This window comes from Chroicocephalus ridibundus, chromosome Z (genome assembly GCF_963924245.1).
Source record: "Chroicocephalus ridibundus chromosome Z, bChrRid1.1, whole genome shotgun sequence".
Taxonomy (NCBI): Eukaryota; Metazoa; Chordata; class Aves; order Charadriiformes; family Laridae; genus Chroicocephalus; species Chroicocephalus ridibundus.
In genome coordinates this window covers 18658883-18686336 of record NC_086316.1, presented here as the reverse complement: position 1 = coordinate 18686336, position 27454 = coordinate 18658883, and the positions used below count along the sequence as shown (strand labels likewise).

Here is a 27454-nt window from a genome sequence, read left to right as displayed (position 1 = left end):
GACACAAAACAGACTCTCTATATGAGCGTTTTTGTTGAGGGCCAATGTAACTTAAAATCCTGATTACAATTTCATTGATCTATACACGTATCAATATTTGGCACACAAATAAAATGTCTGTGTCAGAAAAGGTGCTAATCTCCCCTGTGGGATAGAAGGACATGCAGACACTTCTAAGGAGTCAAAGTTATTCCAGCTGATGCTTTAAATTTCCAGGAGACTTCTAGTGCAAAGGAAGTTCTCAAAAGAAGGATAGAGTATCCCAGAACGATCTTTTGGCCACAAAATTTATGTTCAGCTCTGCAATCATTAATTTTCTGAGTACAGTCGTGCCTCATTACCATCGCACCCAGTTGACAGTGAAGACTTGGAGAGTGTGGGCATCAGGAGGTCTGAACGTCTCCATAGTCTAAAGTTATTACAGTCCCTGATTATCCCTCTATTACTGCTTGTTATTGGCTGTGTTTCTGCTTATCCTTCCACATATCTAGGGAGGCTGCAGTAATATCTGTACCAAATAAATTAATGGAAGAGTTGATAAAGAATAGAATTAGAAGATCCATGGATAAATATGCAGTATTGGGCTAGCCCAATGCAGCTGTTGAAAACGGATGACATATCTCACAAGTTACTGGAGCTCTTTACCCACCTACTTCATGGCTCCTTCAGAAGCAATATGACTGAGGCAGCGTATGGAGGTCACTTTTGGCAGGTGCCCTCACCAAATACCCTCAATAAAACTGTGTGTCATAAGAAAAAAAACTGTCTCACGTAAAAAATATTAAACAGGGTTAGCAGTAACGGGCCTGTTTTCCTGGTGATTGTTCTTTTGTTTTATGGTTTGTAGAGATGTCATCGGTGGACCCCCAGTGAATCCATGTTATACAGCATATTCTGAAGTAATACAAAGGAGAGTTTACTAGTTAATTGATAAAATTTCATCATGATATTAACTTTAGAGTGGTAATGAGAAAGGCCAGCTGTGAAGAGTTGTAGAAAGACTATGAAGCTCAGTAAGTGGACATTAACATAGCACAGGAAATACACTATAGATAAATGCTAGTGAAAACGTACACCAAAAATTATCCTATTTTTACTTTAAAAAAAAAAAAGTTCTTAACTGGGTGCTTTACTCATCAGCAGTGACATTTTGGGATTATAACAACAACTTCCATGAAAACCTCAGTTCAGTGCCCAAGAGCATTTAAAAATTAAGTTTAGTGTTACATGCACGTCTGCTTGCTTTCAGCATTCTGTCTCTTCCAGGCCCACAGCCCTCATATTTAAAAATTCACAAACACCTAGAAGTTGTTCAAAAAAATGCTAACAAGTGATAAAATGTGAGATGGGTTGCATATAAGAAACAGCAAAGTGGGCTATTCTTTAGCTGGAAAGACAACTGGTCCGGCATGATAAAGATTTCTAAATGCATAAGTTGCACACAAAGGGTAAATATGGACTAATTGTTGACTATTCTTGCCAATATATGAAATAAAAGGCATCAAAAGAAATAAGAGTGATAAATTCGGATGAAAAAATGGTAGTTCTTCACACGTGTCAAAGCAGTGGAATTCTGTACAGTTGGAATTTGTATATTTTTGAAGTTCAGAAAGTAACCGGACAAAACCACAGAAGAAAAATCCATTAAGGTTTAAATTGTTATTAAATGCCAAGGCATCACTTCCAGCCTGTGAGCTCGCTGAGTTGTGGGAGGCTAGAAAAACATTCAGAGGAAGTATTTCTATGTGTACTTTATTATAGGCTTCTGCTGTTTGTGTTGTTCTTTTCCCATTAGGGACAGATGTAAACCCATACTTGGCAAATTAAATATTCTGTTGCCCCATCCCTCCCCCAAAAGAGAAAGTAGAAAAAATAAATTTGGTAAAAAGATGAAATAATGCCAGGGACAATAAGCCAGGAGGAGACTGACACCAAGGCCCTGAAACTTGATAAGGCCTTAAGTGAGTGGTGGCTATGTAAATAAGAAGCAGCAACTGATGGTGAGAACAGTACAGCCCAAGCCTCAAGAGAGAAGAGAGAAAATAAGTAATTTTTCCAAGAGCCTTCAATCACATCATTTTGTCATGGTGATACAATGACTCCTTCACTATTAAAAGTTGTTAGAATTGACAGTATGTTGTCTTTTTTTGTTTGTTTTCTTGAGGTATTTTCTGCAGAGTAATGCTCACTTCTCTTGTGTAGATTCACTAATTTACTTGCAGCTACTGTCATCTTTCCGTATTATTGTTGTCTTTATACGTTTGGTATAAACTATTTCTAAGAAGACAGGAAACAGCCTATATTTTGCTCTCTCTTGTTTCCTATCTGTACAGCTGCTTCTGACTTTTCTTAATCAGGCTTTCTTTTTGTTTAGCCTTCTCAATGGTCTTTTGTCTTACTTGATCCCCTGGATTATTTTTTTTTGTTTTGGGTGCTAGACTATTTGACTTTAAAAGTCACTTCTGTGATTTTCCAAATTTCGTACGTGATCACATTCCTCTTTTTATTTCAGATTTTCACTCCAGTGCAAGCTATGATTCACCAGCTCTCCCCACATCACTTTATTTTTAGTAACTTTTATTACAGTCGTTTATCTTCAGCTCATGAGAAAGCTGAAGCAAACTTTTTTTGACCTCACCACATGAAAATTCCTAAAGCCAGAATCTTTCACAGAAATTTTTTTGTTTCAGATTTTTTCATGAAAGTTACTGCTATTGATAAAGACATTTTGCAGCCATTCTGAAGGAGTGGTGGTTCTGCAGGGTTAATTATAAATCGAGGGGAAAACTAGATGTGCTTTATTTTAAAAGTGAATTTTTAAAAAATTTTAGTATTTAAGAAAAAAAATTAGGAGCAGTGTTTGCTTCTCTTATTCATATGATAAATCAGTTACATTTATTTGAGTATACTTAGTATTTTATTGTGCAGGTAAAGGATAGCAGAATTTGGTCCTTAGTTTTAAAATTTCATTCCACAGTCTTTCTCATACCACTGAACGATTAGTAAATATTCATGTAAGAAACTGCTCAATAGTGTAAGTTGTGGCTTTCTTGCATTCCTTAAGCCTGTGAACTTGGGCATTTGATAGTAGTCTTTGCATTTACTTAAAAATATATTTTCTTTTAAGGGCAGAACCCAAGTATCTAAGTACATTATCTGAGTATGTTTTGGACTTTACATACACGCCAAGACAATATTTCAAATTCAGGACCAGATCTGGAATTGTTAAATGTGCATGTCCCTAGACGATACCATTGTGAATGAGGTACTTTCTGCTTTGAAATCTCCACCAAAGACACATGGAACACTGCTTTACTACAAATTTTAAAAAAATATAATAAAATAGGTCCAGTGCAAAATCCTAGATTTTACACTTTTTGAAGTTAATTAGAAGTGGTATTTCAATTAGTTGACATTTTGTTAAGTAGTAGCAATTAAATGCGATGATAGGTGAACTTTATGCAAGACTATCAACATGCAGTCTTTGTAGACCTACTACCATGACACGTAATGTAATACCCCATCCAGCATTAATTTGTACTTGACTCTATTCCAGCTGAGTGATCTCTTTATCCTGCTCAGCTATGAATCTTACCTGTTTGTATTTTACAGACTTGGCGACTAGTTCCAGGTCTTCTACAATGTATACAAAAATTTGTCTTGCAAATCCTGAAATATGATTTTTTTTTTTTTTTTGTGATGAGGCATGAGTTCGGAGGCAGCAACAGCCCCTAGTTTGTTGTGCCAAAGGCAGTGGGAGAAGATGTGATTAACTGCTGAACCGTAAGACAAAATTCTTGTTACCTAAAAACAGAGGATCAGTTCCTACATCGCCTGTGAGCTTCCAGAGATTGCTTTCTGTCCAAACAGCTCTTTGTTTCAAAGTGGGAGGCAGACAGCGTCACTTCGTAGAATGGGAGAAAGAATTATATGGAACATAAGGGACTTCAGCAAAGTTAGAAGAAGGGAGAAGAGTTAATAAAAAGAGTTCTGAAGAACCTTGTAAATCTCATGCTTTATCCATCTGTCAATTCATACATCTCTCCGTTTCATGGTTTGCAATTAGTTAAGCATTTGTATTTTTATAGCAGCAATTATTATGGTTAGATATACGCATAACTGTGAGTGAAAAATAAATTGGGAGTTGAAATGCTGAAGTCCATTGGACAAGAAGTGCTTATGGTTGTCAAAAAGGGCATAGGTGACTCACTGGTATCTTCTTTCTTTATACACAAAATTATGTATGGGGAATTTTATTTTTATTACAGCAGATTTTCACAAGTCCTAATAGACAGGTGCATATGGGAGTAAAAGCAAAACACTCTTTATTCTATGGTCTGGGGTTGTCTAGGTTTTGTTGTCTCAGAAAAGTAATTTCAACTTTTCTTAATACAGATTCACTAAATACAGAACCATCCAACTAACAAAAGGAATTTCTGATAATTTAATCTCAGAAAAAATACAATGGATTTTAAAATAGTTTCCAACTTAATTTCAATGACCCTGATATGAACTGCAGGTGGATTGCCATGGATTTATTTTTAGATAATTGTTCTACATCTACATAGAAGTTTTTTTGTATTAATATCTATATTTTTTTTTTAAATTATGCCATGTAAATAACTGGTAAAATCCAATTAATTGGATTTTCTTACGAGGCTGAAGAGGAATAAAATCCTCCTCATCACAGGTTCTAGTAATACAGAGCCATGCGTGCTTTAGCTTTTGCAAAATTGTTAAACTGGGGATTAGGTGGGAGGCAGTGGTTATTACAAGTATTATAGGGAATACGGTGTAGTCTTACTTTCTAATGCAAGGTTGGATCTTTTGTGCAATGCTTGATGATCTGTTCACAGCAGAATCGCTCTCATTCTTTTGGTGCTGCGGTTTGTGGCTAAATTAAGGAGGGGAGACAAATTTCCTTTAAAATAGTCATTAAGAGTGAGCTGGAGCCGCACTGTTAGCTAATGCCATTAAACAAGTTTTGAGAAAAACACAGCTGCAGGAAGCAGAACCCTGCTGTGCCGTTTCGTTACAGCTGGGAATACACGGGTGGGCTTACCTTATTTGTAGCATTACTTTGTTAGTTTTTCAGGTTTGAATACTATCCTGCCAGAATTCCACAGGTCTGGTTTCCCTCTTTCTCATTGAAATGCTCATATCACAGCATTTCAGCCCGTTTGCATTACTTCCTTTTCTTTTGTCACTTCTCGTTTGCTTACAGTATGATTTTATTGCCAGGTTTGTTGTGGGCAAAACTGTTCTACTGATTTTGGTGTAGTTTCAATAAATTTAATTGATTGTCAGTAAACAAACTTCTAATTACTGGTTCTGGTAATAGAAAGAAAAAAACACACACACTTAGGGAAGGTTTCCCTTGTCTCTGTGAAACCTCTTCACCCCCTATTTATTCTCCAGGTTCTTTGCTGCACAGTACACTTGGTCTCCCTTGAGGGGAGAAGTGGCCCAGGCGGCTGGGGACAGTGCAGGTGGCAGTCCCCTCAGCATCCCAATGCTCAACCACTGCGTGTGCGGCTGCTGCTTCAGCTGCGGCCTCTGCTCAGTTTCCTGCTAGTTTGGCTTCTGTCTGCCTTCTCCCCGTCCTGGTCTGGTGTGGTCTTTTTCTTTTTGTCTGCCTCCTCTCTTCTCTTGCTCTGGCCTTGTTTCTTTTTTCTTTTTGGTGGTTTTTTTTTTAGTTTTGTTTTTTTTTTTTTTTTCTTTTTTTCCCCCCATTCTTTCTTGAATGTTTTTGTATTGCAAACTCTTCTGGTTGTGTCAGAGACACCGCACTTGGCTGATGGGCTCAGATGTGACTTGTGGTGGGTCTGTTGAGGAGTAGGGAGCCCTTGGCCTCTGCTTGCAGTGGTCTCTCCTGCTGCCCTTCCCCTACCAAAATGGTGACAGTTATGCCCATTACATTCCATCCTTCTCCTTAGCAAAATTTTGCATTTGTTACAAGCTCTGCTTTTAGTGTCACCATAACCTTAGTAGATAAGTCTTACAAACTCTGCCTTTCCTACCAGTCAAAAGGAATTAACGTGGTAGCAATGTCTACGTGTGCTCAGTGAAACTCCACTCCTCGCTCCTGCAAAGCCCCAAAATCAAGAGCATTACAATGGTTTCAACATCTCTATGCATTGCAGTCTCCACCCCTGTGTCCGCCAGGATATAGGTCCTGGTCCAGGTTCAACATTTCAACAACTTCCACCCCTTGTCTCTACAAAACATGCGTCCCTGCCATCATAGCTGTTTGAATATTCATCTGTTGTGGCTACCAAACTTTATTCCTTTGGGGGTCATCTCCTTTTGGGAAACAACAGTATTGACCTATTGTTCCACATATCCCTCCATCAGCACGTCCCAAAGGCTTTTTCCCCTACAGAGGACATAATTTACAAGTGACATAGGACCAGACATCCAAGGACTCTTCTCCCTGGAACCATCAGTGGCGTCTCCCCAGCTCCAGTTTCCCCACATTGCTGTAGCCTTTTGTGGTGGGTTGACCTTTGCTATCTGCCAGGTACCCACCAAGCTGTTCTGCCACTGTGCCCCCCCCCCCCCCAAAACAGGACAGAGGAAGAAAATACAATGAAAAGCTTGTGGGTCAAAATAAGGACATGGAGGTCACTTAGCAATTACCTTCATGGTAAACAGACTTGACCTGGGGATGTTAATTTAATTTACTGCCAGTCAAACAGACCAGGATAAAGAGAAATAAGGACAAAACTAAAAAACACCTTGCCCCCATGCCTCCTTCCCAGGCCCAACTTCACTTCTCAATTCTTCTACCTCCTCCCCCTGAGTGGTGCAGGGTGATGGGGAATGGGGGTTGTGGTCAGTTCCTAACACTTTATCCCTGCCGCCCTGTCCTCCTCACACTGTTCCCCTGCTCCAGTGTGGGGTCCTACCCAAGGGGTGCAGCTCCAATATGGGTCCTTCCCACAAGCTGCATTTCTTCACCAACTGCTCCAGCATGCATTCTTTCCACAGGGCACAGTCCTTCAGGAACAGACTGCTCAAGCGTCGGTCCCCCATGGGGCCACAGGTCCTGCCAGAAGACCTAATCTTGCGTGGGTTCTTCTCCACGGGTTTCCGTTCCTGCCAGGAACCTGCTCCTGTGTGGGTTCTCCACAGGGTCACAGCTTCCTTCAGGGCACATACACCATGTCCTCCATAGACTGCAGGGTGGAGATCTGCTCCACCGTGGTTCTCCGTGGGCTGCATGGTGACAGCCTACATCACCATGGTCTTCAGCACAGGCTGCAGGGGAATCCCTTCTCCTGCACTTGGAGTGTCTCCTCCCCCTCCTTCTTCACTGACCTTGGTGTCTGCAGGGCTGTTTCTCTCACATATTCTCACTGCACTCTCCCAGCTGCTGTTGCGCAGGTTTTTTTACCCCTTCTTAAATACATTATCCCACAGGTGCTGCCAACATCACTGGCAGGCTCAGCTTTGGCCGGCAGTGAATGCGTCTTGAAGCTGGCTGAAACTGGCTCCGTCCAACATGGGGCAACTCCTGGTATCTTCTCAGAGAAGCCTCCCCTGCAGCCCTCTCCTCCCCCAAAAAAGCCTTTGCCTCATAAACCCAATACACCATTGCAGAGGCATCTCCCTGGGGCAGTGACTGCGGTCCTCCCTCATTTAGATAATTCCATGCTTCTGAGGGAAGAACTGTAACTGGAATGGTCTGAACAGTCTGTGTTGTTAACTCACCATCAGGCTCCGCTGGTTTCCTGTCCCAGATGTGGAGGTGCCCGTCTGGGACAGTCACTCCCCACTCTGGCAGCGCTCTCCCTCCCTCCCTCCCTCTGCAGCCTGGGCAGCACCTTCCCACGTGGGCACCTCAGCACTGTCTGGCTGCTGCTTCCCTTCTGAGCTGAGCACTGCTAGTGCCCTGCTATTCTAACATAGACTGGTGGTTGGACTCCCCAGGCCTGCTAAATGGGCCTGCTTTCCCATAGTGGTGGTCCAGACTTCAGGCCACCACCAGGATATGGGCTTGGAGCAGGACCAGTCCATTGTGCAGCTGTGTGGAATTGTCTGTGGCACCAGGGCACCTCCTTCCACCGAGGTCTGCCCTGCTGTCCCCTGCTGCCAAAACCCTGGCAATTAATGCACAATGCACAAGTTCTTCACGAGTCTTCACAAGTCTTCATCTCCATGCTGGGACCTCACCTTGTAATGACTCCCAGACAAGCTCAGAAAGGCCCAGGGAGCAGTGCAAGGGTGTCCTGTCCCCTGGGCAAAGTGTGACTCCATTGACTGCTCCAGACAACCAAGGTGGGAATGACTGAGGAGATGCATGTGATAGGTGGCAAGCTGTGGGGCATAAGGTTTTCCCTTTGGGACAGGTTGTTCCAAACGGCCAGTGCTGACTGCACAGAACAGTCAGCAGGTTGCTGTCAAATAATCCAGGTTTTTAGTTCCAGGCACATATTCTTACTTCTGTACAAGGGAAGACGAGTTTAGGGAGCCCTTGTTGCTGAAAATGCTGTTTTGCTGAAGTGCTTTCAACTCATTTAAACAAAACAAAAAAAAACTCTGCAGATTTTATGATGTCTTCCCATGAGTGATGGGCTGTTAGCTCAGGCATTCTAGCCAAATTCTTCCCAGAGTAATTAAACATTCTCTTTAATTCAATTTCCTCCATTTTTCCAATTGAATTAAGTGTTCTTTGTTACATAGCTTTATGGGCTTGAAATGAACTGTTAAATGAACTGGAAAAAAAAGTGGCCTACTAGAAGGTGAAGTAAATGCTACCATATGCTTTGTTTTTTACACCTTTTTTTTTTTTTACAGCCAGTTACTCATATGAGATCTTAGGAATCCTGTGGTAAAATGCATCATCATCAAGCTATTAAAATAGGTTGCACATTTGCAGGTAAACATAATGGTTTTGAGCTAAGACCTTCAGGGCGATTTGTTTAGGAACTTGTTTTTGCCAAGAAGTTGCAAATTTTCAAGGTGCCACACAAATATTCTTAGTCAGTACTGCGTTTATTTACTGCCTTCTGTCCATCTTTGTGTAATATTCTCACTCTTTGCATAAGATGGGCACAGTCCGCTAAACATCCTTCAATTTGCAAACAATATAATCAGGTTGTTAAGAATGGTTATTGGTAATTTAAAATACTATAGTACTCTAAAAAAAACCTCAAAATACTTCACTGTCTTCAATAGGAAGGAAGGGTTTACCAAAGGTGTTACTGATGGCAGGAAGCTATGGTCTTTGACCTCATAAACTGGTTAATTAAAAGTGTTGCTACCAGTTCATAGTTGATGCGCTCTCTTCTAAAAATGCCCTAGAAATTTGCAGCATCGAGGTTATATGCTGTCTTGAACTCTGGTCAATGAAGGACAATTTTGGTAATGTATCAGGTAAAGGGAACTTTTCCTTATTCTTGGCTTCTGAGAAACGCGGCCTACATCAGTATGTTACAATTTGGAAGATAATGTGATGAAATATTTATTAAACACTTGTGCATTTCTGCTTCTTCCCTGTTCACTGACCATCTTGTGATATGCCTGCTGCCTGAGGTGCCAGGGTTTTGGTCTTTCACCAAAGTCAGTCACATCAACATCTGCTTTATGAAGTCTTTGCCAGTTTACCTGTTGGTCACATCAAAACTTCATGCTGCGGAAAGTGAATAGCACGTAATGGATTGACTTAATGGTTCCTGCCTCTGCTGCGTGAGCATGGGTTCACAGGTGCTTAGGGGTGCCTGAGAGTAAGTCTTACCAAGCAGCTTGCTTGAAATACTCTCATCCTAGGGACTCTTCAGAAAAGCATTCTCATCCCTCTTCTGTAGGAGTCAGTGAAGGGATGCTCAAAGTGAGGCAGGACCTCACTGAGCACTGTATCAGCAGTAAGAAATGAAGACACTTGGAGTATGGAAAGTGTCTTGGAACTTGGAAAGCAAGGTAAGGGATCTTTGTTCAAATAAGCTGTCTCAAAACACTCTTGATGCTCTTTTTGTTTAAAAGAAAAGAAAAAGTTAAAAAAGCTTTTCCTTTAGGGATCCACCTGCTTTTCAATTCTAGTGGTGCCACTGAAGTTACTAGATAGCAGAAGCCCATGCGGAAAAATGAGAATCAAATGCTGGACTGCTGGACAGGAAGTGATAAAATGCCATCTGGTTTAAGGCAAAGTGTATGGCAGATAGAATAAAATGCAGAAGTGTCAACAGGTGTAGGACATTGAATTGTAGTTGGCGGTAGAGTCTTCTGCCAGCAGTTCCACTTGCAGCAGTGCCAGAATTATCAAAATTGGCAGTATGCACGGTTGAGCAAAAGCTGAAATTAATTCTGTGATTTTTCCAGTAATGATGGGTAAAGTCACGAATGAGTTGATAGACAAAGCGTAATGATTAAAAGTGTGTGAACAGGTATATTGAGACGCTTTTTAACAGAAAGTGGATTTTGTGGTCTAGTCCTCTGGTATGTTTAGATAATAAAACTTTATTTGGGGATTTGCTATATTCAAGCCTAGAGAATTAAAGAAGGACTAACAGTTTGTTTCAGAAAGCATGTCCAAAAATCAGAAGAATTTGTCTTTGGCTCAAGCAGCTATTCTAAAATGTAATCTGTGATTTAGGTAAATTCTTTGTAGAGGGTGTTAAAAAATTCTGTCTAATATAGCTAGTGCTCACAGCCACGAGTGTAATACAGTTTAAGATGTATAGGAACCTTGAGAGAGGATTACATTTAATGTAAAAATAGAAATATAAGAACATCAATTCCTCTGTGCACACAAAACACTCAAAAGAGCAAGCAAAATAGCAAGAATAACTGTTGTCATCTGGCTGTGTCTTAGTTTTTTCCTTTTATGATGTTTGCTCTCTGAAATATTTTTATAACATCTCCTATTCAGTGAGCTGAGGAGATGCAGAGAAAAATATGTTCTTTCATCCTACACAGTTAGGGGTGAATACATAGTCACCTACACAGTTAGGTGAATATATGAGGACCAAAAAATAAATAGTGCCAGGTAGTAAATAAATTTTATTATAGTCCCCCTTTATCCTCCATTTTATTTTTCCATTTTCCTATCTCTGTTTTCATTTGTGACACTTTCCAATTTGCACAAGACAGAGATATTGAATACCAGATTTTGCCATAGAGCGTAAGTAAAGGGACAATGCCCAATTTAATTCTGCAAGGGAAAGAGGTGCGGTGATGAATAAAGGATGCAGGTGCAGGAGGCAGATAGAACCCAAGGCAACAAAGGCCAGCCAACAATGGTTGCAGTGGGGAAAACTGTAGTAATGTCGGTCCCAGAAAGTGGTATGTGTTCAACTCTGCATCCTCATACTAATGGAAGAAAAATACCTTGTTTTCACTGACTTGTCTTATAAACATTTTTTATATATATATTTGTGTGACACTGTGATTTTACTAATAATCCCACGGTAGAGCTCAGTTATCTGTGGACTGTAGAAGTCTTTGCGAGCTCTGATAGTAAAGTTTTGTTTGTGAGTTATGTTGGTGTTTTTAAATTCTGCAATTTTTGATGTAGCAAGAAAACTTGTTTTCGTAAAGTAAGTAGCTTGTATCTTCTGCTGGATGATGTCTTCAAAGATAAAAGATAATCATTAAAATCTTTTACATATTCTGAAATGTTTGATGTGTTCAGGTTTTAGCTGCTGTCTCATTACAATTGAAACATTCAGAAAAATATTTTGGACCTTAAAGAACAAAATGTTTTATGCTTGGACTGGCAGAAGAGAAGCTTGTTGTTTGAGAAGACCTGAGATCAGAAGGAGGGAATTGGGAATTACTTTGGGTCAAGACTTCATGCACAGTTCAGATACGATGTTGAGCAATCAACAGGAGTCTGTCCTTCTGACATTTACGTTAATTTGAATGACATTCGTCCACTTTGACATTTTTCTGGTCATAAGTATGTATTTATTACCTCTCAATACAGTGACATTTTCTTTGTGACTGAAAGGTCTCAGGTAATTTTCCAGGTGTCAGAACTGTATGCTATTTTCACTCTTGGTTAGAAACTTTGCTTTTAATTTATTTCTTTGCCATTTCTTTCACAATTATTTTCAAACTCTTAACCGAATATCTGAATATCCTGCTGCTAGAACAATTCAGGAGCAATCGCAGATTTTGTACCATTGTACCCACGCTGAAGTACTCATGGGATACAAACACTTTGTGAAAAGGAAACTAGAAATATTTTTTTGTTTTGATTGAGCTTGCTTTCAAATAACTAGATTAATTGAAGGCTTTTTTTCCCTCTTTTAGTCTTTCTTTACGTGTTTCCTTGTGCCCTTTCCAAAGTTGTTCTTAGGATCTCCATTCGTTGCTTTTTCCCTATACAAGGAAATGCTTACTACTATTCACATATAATAAGAAAAAAAGAAATCGGAGAAAGTAAAAGTAATCGGTACATTCCAAAGAACAGTGTCATTGTGTTGATGCAACTTTTCGACACTGAGGTAGTTAATCTTTCTTTTCAGTTTTCTGATATTTGCAGGTAATTAAAGTTAAATGGCTGTGACAATACACGTAATTACATTTTCTTCCTTCGTTTCATGACCCCATTCTCTACATCCGTACTCTGCTCACTGACTGAATTTACTTGCAGCACTTTCCTGTTGTATTAATTATTAAAAGAATAGTGCTGCATAAAATATTGATCTGTTGCCTGACATTAATTTTTTAAGTATAAGCAGAAAAAGAGAGATATTAACAGAAATAATTTCTGGATCTTTCTTTCTCTAAAAACAAGAAATTGCAGTGCATGGAAATTAACTAAAAATGCTTTGTCATTTTCTGAAGTGCCAGGCATGCCCTGTATGCTTTGTACTTAAATATAATTATTTTTACATAACATAATGGCAGTATTAAATTATTTTATTCCTTGTTTATTGGTAAAAACCTGCAGTTTCAGAACCTGAGACCATAACCAGATGGTATTCCAATTATTTGTGCAAAATATGTAGTCCAAGTATTACTAGGTCAGTCCTGTCTTCTGTTTTGCCTCAGCTGTGAGGACTTGCCTTTCTTTACAGTGTCACTGTCTGTTAGCTCTTAATTTTATGTAAGCTATTTGGGTCAGCCTCAGGCTGCCTTCTTTTACAGGAATTTGAACTATTATTTTTAGATTAGAACTGCAGCTTGCCTGCACTTGGACTTTATTTCAGTTATCTGTTTTAACTGAAGCCTATACTATTTTTCTTTAAGGATAGCAAGGTCTTCTGGGGTTTTTTTTTGTAGTGCTTCTCATGCTTGTAAATAGTCATACAAGAAACACAGGGGACATAGTGAAGGGAACCTTGATTTTCTTTTATCCCTATATGTAAGGAAGATTGGCATAATTCTTGTTTGTTTTTTTTCTTCTTGGCCATAGCCGTAGCTTTTTTTTTACGAAATCTATCTCACAGAAATATCAGAAGGAAGGTGCTCTTCTTCTTATCTCCAGTAACAGCACTTACTGTTTCTGGTTTGTCTCTGACTTCTCTATTATCCATTCTCTCAGCCTTCAAAGTGCTTTACAGCCTTGGGTAAGTACTATCTTACAGATAGAGACCTTGGAGCTCAGAGAAGGAAGGTGGCTTGCCTAAAGTTGCACTGTGATTTAGTGAGCTCAGGTTATTTCCTGACATCAAGTCCAATGTCTTGTCTTCCAGGGAAGCAGCAGGTGTGCATACAAACTTCCTTCAATCTCCTTCCAGCACTGGAGGCTGATACTTATCTGTCACTGTCAGCAGCCTGGTCTCCACACCCGATAAAGTGCAGTTTTAGATAATTTCTACTGATGAAGATTTTCATTAATGTAAAAGCTCATGTTACTTAGCTAGTAAGTTAGATACTTTCTGCAGAAATAATCTTCAGCAATACTGAAGAGATTACTTACTTTTTTAATATTTACTTCTGTTTACACCTCATTTGTTTAAGAATATCCTGTTTTCTTCTTTGAAAAAGAGGTTCTAAGGTAGGCATAGATTTATTTTCCAAACTTCTTTTGGGGTGTACACTTATTTCATACTGTACATTTTCTGTGTGTGGTGTAAGTGATGACAAAGGTCATAGGAAGTGGTTTGAAATATTGTGATTCTGTAATTTTGCACCTTCCGTATTGAATGTAACATTAAGGATTCAAAATATGCAGATGTGCATAAGCATCTGAAACTTTCAAAAACAGCGTTTACTTTGGTGATACTTCTAAACTACTAAAGTTTGCAGGTGTTTCTGTTACCTTATCTGACAATCTAAAGAGGAGACAATTTTATTTGACTTTGGAAGTTGTGACAAGTGCTAAACTGTTGAATTCTCTTAGCATCTTTGAGAAGATGCTAGAAATTTGAGTTCTTACAAAAATTTTGACAATAGGTTCCTGGTAACACTTCAGAAATGATTGCATAGGCAGAAGAAGGACCTGTTGTAAATAGTTTTATAAAACAAATGAAGTGCTAGGGAGGCCACTGCAAACTATTCCATGTTTTTTGTGTGGATCTTTGATTTCATAGTACATTAAAGAGAGAAATGCATAGCCTAAGGAATTATTATGTAGTTGTTGGACTTTCTCAAAAGAATCTGCATACTCTTACTAAGTATTTTGAATTAACAGGTTCTCCTGCAAGAAAAATTGTGTTTTGGAACCTGAATTTTGCCTTAACTTCATACAGTATAATGTAAAGGTGATCAATACAGACGTATAGATTAGATTACAGATATATTTAGAAAAGTGAAGTATCTATTTTGGTTGCTATTTTTTAATTTTAGTAGGTATTTAGCTTGCAATTTTTTTGACTGTTTCTTAAATGGAAGTTTCATGTTTAAGTATGAAATTATTCAGTCTTTACACAATCTACAATTACAATGTGGGAAGGCTGCTGTGTGAGAAACTTGCCTTCCGCAGATAAATGATGCTGTCGGAAATGTTTTTTGTTTACAGTGTTTTTTCTGCCCTGATTCATTTACCACGGTTCTTTACATGTGAAAATGTAAAGGTATCTTGTATGATCGTAAGAGCTTTGTGTTTATTCTGATTTACTCTTTAAATGCAGTATTTCATTTTATGTTTATCGCTTCTTTGCCCAGCTCTTGGGAAGGAATGTCTATTGAAAAATTCGGGTGAAGCACTGTAGGAGCACTCTAAAACCTACGTTTGTAACATCTAGGATGGAGAAAGTGCTGCATATACTTGTGGGTGTTTTTTACCAAATTTCTTCTTTTTTTCTTTTCTTTTTTTCCCCCCAAAAAATATTTCTGTAGGAATGTGATGTAAGAATCTCTGTCTGTGAAGGTCACATTCCTTTTGCAATTTAATTTCTCTTTTTGTCAATCAACTACGTCTAAAAATAAAAGCAAGGAACACAGTCACAGTAGAGAAATACTCTGTACAATCTGAATCATCCTTATTAAAAAGATATTTTAAAAGAAAGGTCAGAATATTGTGAAACACTAAACAATATTTTTTTCCCAGAATGTACTTGTAGCATTCTCAAATATTTTTCTATATATCAAATTACAGGATATTTATTTTCTTTCAAACTTGTTTATACTGTAGCAGGAAAGAGACGTTATGAAATACAGAGGTGGCGTAATGAAAAGAGGTGTCATTTGACATAGTCATGGAACAAAGAGACATTGCGTAGGATTATATTCAGATGATGAGCATTAAGTTGTTCAGCGAGTAGCTCTACTGATTTCTTCTGGACCATTTATCTTTAGCATGTAATACCCCACAGCAATAAATTCTGGTTCTTAAATTGTTTTGGTTCCAGAAGCAAAGAAAAGGCATTCTTGAAAGTGCATAGAAGTTTAATGTATTTTCATACATTAAGGCTGTATTTGATGAAAGAAATTTTGGGTACTGCTCTTACACAGTTGCATTTTATAAGGGTGTAAGAAGGATTCTGGTTTTGACCTGTGAAAGGGCTAATCTGAGTTGCAGCTCCAAATACAGGTTCTTCTGCACAGTCTGAAAGGAGTGTGAGTGGGGAGGACCTGCACACAGCCGCTGTTCAGCAGAAGTAATTGTGCTTCTCTTGCAAAGACAGAGCATTACATGTTTACCACAGTAACCATCGCAGCAGCAATGAGATACCCTGAGGATTGTTGTAGGGATAAGACTGGAGTCTCACCTGATGCCATGAATTGCCTGAGTGGAAGGGTTTGTGGGATACCCAAAGACTTTCTCTTTGGGTTCATTGGAAATTGTCAAAGACAATGTGCAAACTGCCCTGTCATTTTGTAGAAATTGAACAAATTTCTTGAATTCTACCTGAAAATCACAATAAAATCTGTGATTTGTTTCACCATTTTACATGGAACATACACAGGAATGTCATGGATATGCTTAAATATTCAGTCAAAAGCCATGCAAACTGGACAGGGGTTGTTTTGACATCTATGTACTTTTTCAGGCAATCCATTTGTGACAGTTGCATGGCAGTTATTCCCTCCAGTATTTAGAAACAGAGTGCTCTTAAGATGTCACTTTAAATTAAAGCGAAGATTTTGAACAAAATAACTTATTTATATTCTTGATTTAAATTTCAGTAGCATGCTGAGACTAATTTACTCACACTATCTTCTCTGTCACAACGGTGATTTTATTTAATGGCATGAAATTTCTATAAGAGATGGAAAATAGTTTGTTTTGGCTTACAGGTAAAAGGTGCTTGTGCCAACTGGTACTGAGTGAAAGAGCTTTCCCATGCTTACACCCTTTTCTGTCTGAGATTGTTTGTACAGTAGCAGACGGAATGCTCTTCCTCTTCAGCACTTTAAAAGCAATTGCCTCTTAGTTTCTAGAATGATGGATAAGGTGGCAGGATGTGGTTGTACTGTTTCTGGGTTTTCTTCTGCTTTTTGAGTTCCTCTAAAAAAATGGCGTATGGTATTTTTTCTGGAAGATATTTATTAAAGTAGCAGTATGTATGAACAATAACAACTGCCTGTGTTAAGCAGGATGATGGATGATACCTGCTTACTTCATTCTCCCAGAGTTGAGCAAATTAATTCCCAAACAGAAATTCAGATTTTATAAGGACACTATCAACGTAAGTAAAAGAGAAGGGGATCTTAAAATAAATACTAGGTTTTTCATAAAAGCCACTGAAGGATATGTTGTTTCTCTGCCTGTTTTGAGGTGCCTGTAGTCTAACTGCAAAAAACAGGACAGTCAAAACCAAGCATTGTTGAGTGTGCCCTGAGAGACTGGTGTACTAACTTTATAGGCTTTCTGTGTTCTGGGGGATGCACTGTTTTCTGAATTGTGGATTCTATTTGGAGAGTAAAGCTAGTAAAAGTAATGTTCAAGAAATCGGCAAAGAAAAGGTGAAATGACGAGGATATTGACATTAAGGAGAGGACTGAGGATGGCACTTAGAGCTTCCTGCAAGAGCTCCAGCCCTATTATTTAAAATAAGAGCAGAATATACTTGCCTGTCTTTACTGACTTAAATTTTTAAAATTTCAAACAGCAGGTCTTTGACCCCATCAAGGCAACACTTTTGCTTCCATTAGTTCTGAGCAGCTGAACAGGATCCGCGAGGTCAGGTCATCACTTACCTGGGGCATCTCCAAAGAACTCAGCCCTGAGAAATACTGAAGAATGCTCACTATTTTCACTGTGGTTCAAATAATTTGTAAATGCTAAAGGCTCAAAGGGTGGTGCGCTGACAGAGAAGTCGGCGTTTATTTGTTAATGTAACTGTTTTATAGAATTGCTGGCATTCAGGTTTTTGGAAACCCTGTGTCTTGAGTTACACATGGAAATGAAACTTGGTTGTATGTGTTGCTTCATGCTTCTGATGGCTTGGAAACTAAGCCCCCAAACTCCCTTGCACTTATAAAGAGAATAGATACGCTAGTTTCAGTCTCTTGGCTAAATTCCAGGGAGTAATTGCATTCAGCTTATCTAAGTTCCTCTCTAGTTTGAATTGGTTGAGGTAGTTTCCGTCTTCTGTCTTATGCTATTGTTTATTTTGGTGAGTGGTGTTAAATAGGCTGCTGTTTTTCAGCTTGACATTGCTGTGTTTTGTTAGTAACTGAAATTATTCTGAAGTGTGCATATGATTTGCAAATTGACAGCTAAAAAAGTAAGTAGTTGTAACATGGTATCTTTACCATTTTATGGAGAAGTGTTTATAAAATACCATGATTGTTGTTTTGAAATGTACTTAAATAGGATATTTATATATACTTGTTCTGAGTTTTTGAAGTGTAATGTAAGGGTTGTGTGATCTGATTTTGTTTACATTAACTGTGGAGGAACATTTCCTTAATTTTGAATTAAGCTTGTTCAGCTGGATTTGAGATATGCAGATGACAGAAGAATTAATCCATTTAGGTAGTGCAGAAGCTTTGATGAGACTGGTGCAATACCCTACCTGAAACTATTAACTCCACAAAAGTCAAGGCAAGTTTTAGACCTGTTGGCTGAAAATGAAAGAAGTTGTCCTTCTGCCCAATCATGTTTGAGAACAGTAAATATTTCATATATCTAGGCAATTTCTTTTCAAGGTGTTCTTCGCATGTCTGAAATATGTATTAACTATATTAATTTGTTTTGGTTTCTATATTGTTTTGGCTTTGTTTTACTATTCAGTTTATGCTCTAAGGTGGTGGAGCTCCTCATTTTGTGTTTTATTCATTCAGTGAGCATACCTATTTTCTGATCAGTCATTTGGTGAGTCTACCCAATTTGTGCTAGACGAAGGCTACCCTGACGGTATTTCAGGTGACTAAGGATCGCTTATTTAGATACTGTGCCACTCTGGAGTAAAGAGTAGGGTGAAATGCATGTTTGTTGAAAGGAGCCTGAGAGACAAACTGTGGCAGGGAGTTGTGCTGGTCAGGTATTCTTCCTCTGATCTCCACCACTGCACTGTCTGTCTGTAGTGTTTTCATCTTATCCCAGTAAATGTGTCATTGTGCCAGAAAAATGGATAGGGACCACTTGTTTCCATCCTCTCTAACTCTTCCCGGGGAAGAAGACATTTGGTTGCTGCTGTTGTAGCTGTTAGAAAGTTTCCCTTTTATACATTGTCAGCTGTTTGAGAGCTGCACTTACAGTCTCTTTGCCTCTAGTGTAAGACATAGTGCAGGCAGCTTTTCTTCCATAGGAGTTGTCTTGCAATCATGAATAATTTTCTTTGCTCTGGAATGCTGATGATCTTAAAAGCTTATCCGCATGAGCCCCAAGAATTGAAGTATAGAAACCAGCAGATAGAATTATTCCCAACTCCTACCAAAAAAAAAAATAAAGCCTTAAGGCGCTGGTGTCTATGTCCAAGGAAGGGGAAGCCAAGTGCAGTGCAGGTAGTCCATGAGGTGGTTTCTTCCAGCCTCTGTAGGGAGATTCTGTGAAGAATGTGGCTGTCAGCTGTTGAGGGGTGTGGGTATGTGCCTGCTCTGCTGCTCAGGGTACATGCTGCAGAAACAGTGGACTGAGTTTACCCTGTTTTTGAATACCTATCTAGGAATTTCTAAGTAGGAACTAAAAGCTCTAGCCTTCCTACTGTGTCGTGATGGAGATCTATACATGGTCCCAGTAAAGGGAGCGTAAAACCAGAGCAAACCTTGAGGAACAACAAATGAAAATGCTAATTTCCTTTTAGTTTTCTTTTGCAGTTCATTACATACACTGATGTCCAAATTCTACATTTTCTCTCCTAAATCAATTTATTCTTTTTTGATTTTTCAATACCAAATTGAAAAAGGTAGTTGATAAAGGCTAGTATGTATCTGCTAGCTTCATTCTTGAATCTGCCCTGGATCTGTTCCCCAGCACGTGGACTGAATTTGCTGTTGAGTATCCGAGTAACTGTTAACATCCTTCAGTAGATAAAAAATTCTACAGTATGACTAAAAATTCAAGATTGTATGATAGGCTTCCAGTATAGTGTAATAGCAAGCATAATCTGCTAATGAGGTGTGAGGTATAAATTCTTTTCTTTTGACAGTCAGAGTACAGAGCTAGAGACTAAGGACCCTCAGTTTGCAGACTTGGAGTAACCAACTACTTCAACTATTTTGGCTTTAAATATAAAATATCAGGTTCAACTTTATAGTAATAGTAAGTAAAAGGCATTCATTGAGTAATTTGTCATACATTGTGCCAATTAATTTACAGAAATATGCTGAATAGCCACAGAAAAGGAAAATGAGTTTGAAGTGGAGATGACCATTGAAGTTGCAGGAAATAACTCTGTTACCATCACCTGTAACCATTACTTTCAAATATCTAAGAATAGTAAGTATGTTTAGGAAAGACACATATATATGGGCTTTGAGACCACTAGTGTGTTTTCAGTTTAATTAACAGTTGGTAATTTTATAACCTGTTTAAAAATACATTGCATTCCAGGTAGTTATTATGGTAAGCAGCCTTAAAATAACAAAAGCATTGATCTTCACTGAAGGGGGCAAAATGGATTTTGGAAGATGTGATTTTAAAATGATTTAATTAAAATGACACCTCCAGTATTACAGTTGTGGAAAGAATACAAATGTACTTTTGTATAATGAAAAAATGATAATGCTAGTATGCTGTATTCTTTACATAACTAACATGCATTCATCTTCTCAATTTCTTAACCCAAGGATGTATTCTTTGGCTGTTCAAAGTGATCTCTCCAAACTATCTAAACAATCCTTCCTGGAAACTTTTAAAACATTCTGAAATGTGCATGTTTTGGTCCTTCAAACCTACCCAATAACAAAACCAGCATTTAAAAAAAAAAAAGGTTTCCTTTGATAAACAAGCTAGGACCTTCTGTCACAAAGGTACACTTTTCTTTCCTTTTCTTTATTTGAGTATATTGAGCTTTTATAGCTAACTTCTTTGTCCTTTCCAGAGTGGCTTTCTTCATCTTTTGTGCTTCTTCTTTTTATTTGTTTATTTTTAATTCCCATTACATTGGGGTCAGAGAAAGCATTGGAATCTGACCTTATTCATTCACATTTCTTCAGCAGCTTGCAGCTTCCCTTTTATGAGGTCTCTGGAACATTTAAGAGTGGGTGATTACATGTAAAAGAGATGAAGGAAAATGAAGCATTACAAATAAAAGCAAAAATGGGAAAAGTGAAGAAGGAAAATACTGAAGTGAGGAATACTGAAAAACCACTGGCAAGCAGAATGGGAGCAATATTATGATGGCCATGGGGAACAATCACTTATTTTTTTGAGAAGAAGAAAAAACAAAAGACAATTGTTGGGATGAGATTAAAAAAAAAAAAGGAAATTGACTTGCTCTTTTATAATAATTCCTTAGGGTTTACTGTACTGTACTACAATTTTTTGGAAAAGGAACTGACAATTTTTGGTTAAGGATAATGACAATGTTGCTAAAACATTAACTTGTTTGGCAAATTGTATTTTAAACATATGTAGAGATGAAAATTTTAGGAATAAAGGAATAAAATCTGAATTTTCACACAAAGTCTAATGTAAATTCTGTGATGTTTCAACTGCTTTTTATAAACTCAGTAAAAACTTCTGGAGCTGGTAAAACAGGCGGTGTAGTGGTTGAATCAAATTTATTTTTCTTAAAAACCTTTAATTTGTGAGATAGTATAGAGTGGTTATCACTTGATACAGAGGCAATAAATCATTTTCAAACATGATTTAGGTAAGCAAATATTTCTAATCAGTGACCTAATACATTATGTGAATAAATGTAGTTTCTAAGCCTTTCATTCAGAATTTAACAAATAATATTTAACCAAGATGAATAATGTCAGTGATTATACAGTCATTTTACATTGTATACGATCATGAGTGTGTTTAGAGTGTGCAATAAAACAAGCATAGGTGAATAATTTTATTTTTGTTGTAGGATGTCTACGGCAACTGAAATTGCTTGCTAAAATTTCACTCAGTCTTTCTCTTACAAACAATTGTATTTTCTTTATGTGTTTGTACAGTAACTAATGTGCGGTTCTTACCTCTGATGGTGACTCAAGGAGTATGATAGTATTATGCTTAACAGTAGCATAAAGTCTTTGGCTACTGGGAGACAAAACACCAGAAAGGTTAAAAGGCAACTGACCACAGAGGGGAAGGGGCTGTGTTTTGGTTAGTGTAGGAAAGAAGTATCTTGTTTGCTATTGTTTATTTTAGTAGAGTGTGCTATTTTTCAGGTGCAGTTAAAAACCAACATTTCAAGTCAATATGTAATTCGTACACAGCCAACAAACACCTGTCTGTCTACACTTGAATGTGCAGCTGTTGCTCTTACTATCATGGAAAAAAATAAGAGTATACAAGAGGTACGTAACTTTAAACACCTGAGTTTTTCTTTTAGGAATAGTGAATAGTAGAGGTGCAGCAAAGGTACTTAGCTATTAACGTCACATTTGACAGTCAAAATCTTAATGACATTGTACTGGTTTTGCTGCATAGCAAGCTAAAACAGGAATGTACCAATAGAAACTCTTTTTCTTCAGGTATTTATTATCTCTAGTATGTCCAAACTACTGTGACTCTTTCTTGTCATGTTCCCAAAGTCTCTATAGTTTTCCTATTCTTTATTCAACATTGCTGTCAGATTGCTGAAGGTACTTGTTACATTACAAAGATCTTGAATAATTGTTTTGCTGTCCTCTTTTCAGTGTGTTAAATTCTAGTATGGTATTTTTTGTTCTACCCCATAATGGAATTAGATTGGCTCTTTTGCCACAAAGACTTGTCTGAGGATAAACCTGGGTAAAATTCAGGGTCAAAAATCTTGCTTTGATGACGTTTAAAGTATCAGTTAGTACTTTTGGTGCTGCAATGTCTGTCAAGGCTGAATACAGACTACTTATCTTACAGAGTGTTTTACTGTGGTAGCCCATTTGTGTATGAGGTAATAGATTGGTTATTGAAGCCAACTGCTACCTTCCTAACCCATGTCCTCAATTTTTCTTTTTTTTTTTTTTCCCTCTTCCTTTTCTTTAGTTCTGTAGTGTTTTCTTGCACTTTTACAATTTTTCACTGTACAGTCTTCAGGTTCATTTGCCTCAGGATTTGAGATTTTTGCTGTACTCAATCTAGCTTTTCTTCCCTCTTTTTTCCATTTGTCTTTTCTGTTCACTATTTCTCTCTTGTACTTTTTATGCATTTTAACTCAGCAGTCCTAGTGTCTTCCAGTTTCTTCTTTCATCCTACCTCATTCTTCTTTCCCATCACATTCTTTCATCCTGTACTACTTTCTTGTACGCTTCTCTCTGTAATTCTAAATATGAGTGACTCAGATTCTCTTCACCTGTACATTAATTTTTTTTTTTAAAAGTTGGTTCATAAGGCACCAAATACATGCTGTGCTTGCCACAACGTGGAATAAAAATCTGTAGAGATGACAGTTGTGGATTTAGCCCAAAATAAATAGAAGTACAACTGTGTATATTGCTGGGCAAATAGTGCAGAGTTGCACTGTTGTAGTTATCTCTTCCTGTGATGTTATTCTAAGTTCACTTGACATTTCTTATTGCAAATCTTCAAAACATAGTCTGTGTACCAGGGACATGAATTATACTAAATTGTACAAAGTGTTTCTAACTACCTTTAAATTTATGGTTAACTTCTTCAGTTAAAATCTGTATTTAAAATAACTGGTCCTGAAAATGTCATTGAAAATAACTGGTCCTAGACTCTAAAAACTTTCATTTAGTTAGCAGTTAGGTAGAATTAATTTCCTTTTTAGCATGTATTGATCTTGGAATGTTTACTAGAGTCAAATAACCATTAATAGATCAGCATTTTTAAATGTTCCTCTGAAGTGAAAGCACAGCAAGGTCACCTTGACTCTCAAAAACTCCAAAGTTGATCCAGTTTGAGACAAGCAATTGCATATACTACTGGATGGAAAGTAGCGAGTTGCTTTCTGCAAAAAGTAGATGGCAGAGATTATCTGAATACCTCCTTACAGCTAGCTTGAAGATAAAATGCTTTTGTAAGCCTGTCCCACTGACCTCCCGCACTCGTGCAGCCGTGGAATGCGACCCTCTGGGTTATGTCTTCCTGCCAGCCAGCTCACAACTCTTACGTGTCATTGGAGGAATTTGGGACTTAAGAGTTCTTGAATTTAAGTTTATCCCAGGTCAAAGAATACTAATTGGGCATTAGCCTTTTCCTTGCAAGTTGTGATCCCAGTAGTCTGTGATGGAAGAGGTTATTAAGATAATGTCGTTCTTAATCTTTTGTTGCTGACATTAGTGATACCAATTTAATAAGCCTTTCGAAAAAGACCTAGGAGTAGCTTTGCACCATAGACCCAGGTCTGCAATCTGGTTGGGTGCCCAGAATGTAGTACAGAAGGGTTTGTGAAAAGAGATTTAAAGCTCATCCATGTATTCACTACATTCTAGTGTCTACCCTGGGGTGCTCATATCCCTCTCCATCAGATAATGAATATTTTGGCGTCTGACCTCCACCTACTAAAAACAGTTCCCAGGTTAAAAATTCCTTCTGCAGTTGGCGTAGTGTAGAGTCACCCCTGTGTCTGCTTCTGTGACACTAGACATGAAATCAATTGCATTTTGAACCAGAATGGGACAAAGTGTGTGGCCAAACATGAAAACATGGCTCAGAAAGGAACTCTGCGTAAAGAAACTTTTCTAGAAACTTGTGTATCTTTTATGACAGTGCAGCTGTCATACACTTTTATGTTAAAAGAAGGTACTTATTTATTATAGAAGTTAATCCCATGAAAAATTAGAAAAACTGAAATTAAAGTGGGGTTTGTATATTTACTTTTACCTTTGGTGTGCTAGGAGAACATTAGTGTATTTTTCTTTCTTTAGGATTTCTGTCTTATTCAAGTCCAGGGTAAGTGTTTTGTTAGCATCTACAATTCCCAGACCTGTATTCTGTTTCATCTCTACCACTCAGAATTGGCCCAGCCTACTTTACAAAGAAAAAAATTACCAGTTTCTCAAACGTTGCAATAGCCAAGAGCTTCATAAACATTTGTGCATTTTTTTATACCATCTCTGAATTAAGTGAGTGCTATGTCCAGCGTATAAAATGGTGAATAGAAGTTGAGAGTCATGGAAATTAAAAATGGGCACTTAGTTTGATGTCCAGTAGAAGTCACTTGATTTTCCTGTGTGCTCAGAAGAGTCACATTTCACTTGGTAGAAACTCATCTCCTGCTGACTGCAGTTACATCCGTGATTGCTTTACACATCTGCACGTAAGGCCTGTGATACTGAGTCAGGCAGCCAGAAAATGAAGAACCTACAATTAGGAGCCATTTGAGATAAATTTGGTTTGTGTGGCTTTATTAGTCCTACATAATATCACTGGGCAGAAATAGGGATACAGTCCAGTCTCCAGGATAGCAGTCCAGCTGCCGTGATCATGAGTCCTTCCTCTCTTTCTAAAATCCTGCCTCGAGGTATTTTCATGCAAGCGCAAATAGTTTAGCTATTTTTACTTATTTTATTATAGCTTGTTGACTGAGCCACAGTAACTAATTGTACTCCATTGCTAAGGTCAAGTTAAAGCTGTAACTTACAGTAATGTAGCTGGGGGTGAAGTCAGGATTGAGTAGGTCCAAGGACGGAGTAAGAGACAACAGCAGGCAGGTGGGTGTATGTGTGGCTATGTGCTATGAGGTTATGTCTGCTATGTGGCTTCTTTTTAGTATATTTCTTATTCATCTGTGCCCTCTGTGTCTCCAAAGGTTGTATTTTATCAGCATTTATCATCCAAATTATAGTTTATCAGCATTTTTAAGTAGACCTTGAATACAAACCCTGGAATAATTTATGTGTCTAACATAGCTTACTAAAAGGTTGCGTTTTTGTCTCCCCCCACCCCTTCATCTCTCTGCAGACTATACTCCGTCCACTTCAAGCTTTGTGCTCTTTCCAGCTTCAGCATGGTGCCCAGATCCATCACAGCAAGGAGCATCTTCTCAAAAATGGCTTATATGACAAGCCAATGCCAAAGAATAAGCGCAAACTCAGAAGAATGGAGCTTTTGGTTAATAATGTTAAAATATAAGAAAACTGTACTGACAGTACAGTGGGATTTATTTGCAGCTAGCAAATGAATATGAATCTGGATTTGATCCAAACAGCTGACTGTACTGTAATAAAACAACTTTTAGGCCCTTCATAGGCAAGAGTTTATCTACCAATGTTACAAACAGTAATGGACAAGCTTTTTCATTTTTGCAGTAGGCCAGGTGCCTTTGTTCAGATGACAGAAGACCATTCTCATTTCCTATAGAAAAGAAGAAAATTCTGAGCATAATTTAGAGTTATGTTATCTCTTCAGTGGCAACTATGATCCTCAATATGACTGGATAAATTTACTTCGGAGAAGCTTTTATCAGTATGAAAAAAAAGAATATGAATGTGATGGAACGGTAAGACTTCACCATTTAGAAGTATATTGAATTTCTGCTGAGCATTTTGACTTTAGTATCTAATTACAGTAGGTTTTCAAACTGTAATTCCTATATTACTTAGCTCAGATGAACATAAGGCATGCTATTTGTATAGTTCTTTTTAACTTTGAGATTTTTATTTCTTACATTATTAGAATTCCTTTTCATAAATTTATATACATTTTACAATGCAGTCAGGTTTAGTTTGTCTCTCAGACTTAATTTTTAAACTAAGCCCGCATATGTTTTTACCAGAACCAGAACACTCTGACTTAAAAAAAAAAGTGAATGTAGAGAAATGATTTTTGGAATTATAACTCAGGTGCTTTTCTTTTACTTAAGCGAAAACTACTCTTCCGCAGAAGGGAACATTTTATGGATATGGATACGTCATACCTATACCCTGAGATACAATGGTTATGATAAAACAGAAATTAAACGAGCCCAATGTAAACAGCTCTGTAAGAAGTATGATGCAATGACAAATTACTATGTCTGGATACAACCTACTAACGTGATTGCAGATTTTTTACATCTACTGGTGTTCTTTAATGAGTTCTTCTCTTCTAGCAGTGTTATAACTGTACCTCTTTCTAATGGAAATCACTAGAAGCAGAAGAATTGGATATTTTTACAAGCTTTGTGAAGTAATGTTTTATGATCTGGAGGGGAAAAAAAAAAGAAATAAAGGTTTTGATGTTCCTTTCTTCGTGTTCATAATTGCCTCCTTCATGAAACAGATTAAAATGCTTAACGTTTGTTTTTATTATAGGTTCTACTCTAGGTAACAACATGGAGCTAATTGGGTACTAATTAGTCTTAGAAAAAGATACTTTGTCTTTAATTTATGACCTGCAAGGCAAGAAACTACAGAAGTGGTGGGTGTAAACTCAGCTAACCAATATATTAACTGAGAGCATTTCTACACTTGACAAGAGAGGTCAAAATTAGGTCAGAGATTAGCTAAGAAGTTTTAGTTAACCCCAAGCTAATAGTGGCCTTTTGTTTAGGCATGGATTAACAATTTAATTGTCTGGCTATATTAGCAAAGTTTGCATAACCCTTTTCTCTTCCCCTGGTCTAGATAAATCCTGTATCTGTCACTA

The 27454-nt window shown here is 37.8% G+C and overlaps 1 protein-coding gene across 2 annotated transcripts in view; it reads left to right on the top strand.

Moving 5' to 3' along the window:
- Positions 1–27147, top strand: part of DTWD2 (DTW domain containing 2) — a 93900-nt gene extending 66753 nt beyond the window's left edge. Inside the window, exons 5-6 of one of the 2 annotated variants that reach the window (XM_063320868.1) lie at positions 22111–22239; positions 25790–27121. In XM_063320868.1, the coding sequence (XP_063176938.1) occupies positions 22111–22239; positions 25790–25960 (300 nt within the window). In that variant the 3' untranslated portion in view covers positions 25961–27121. Of the gene's footprint in view, positions 1–22110; positions 22240–25789 lie in introns of both variants that reach the window. The other variant, XM_063320869.1, reaches the window with a different exon arrangement.
- Positions 27148–27454: the final 307 nt, after the last annotated feature.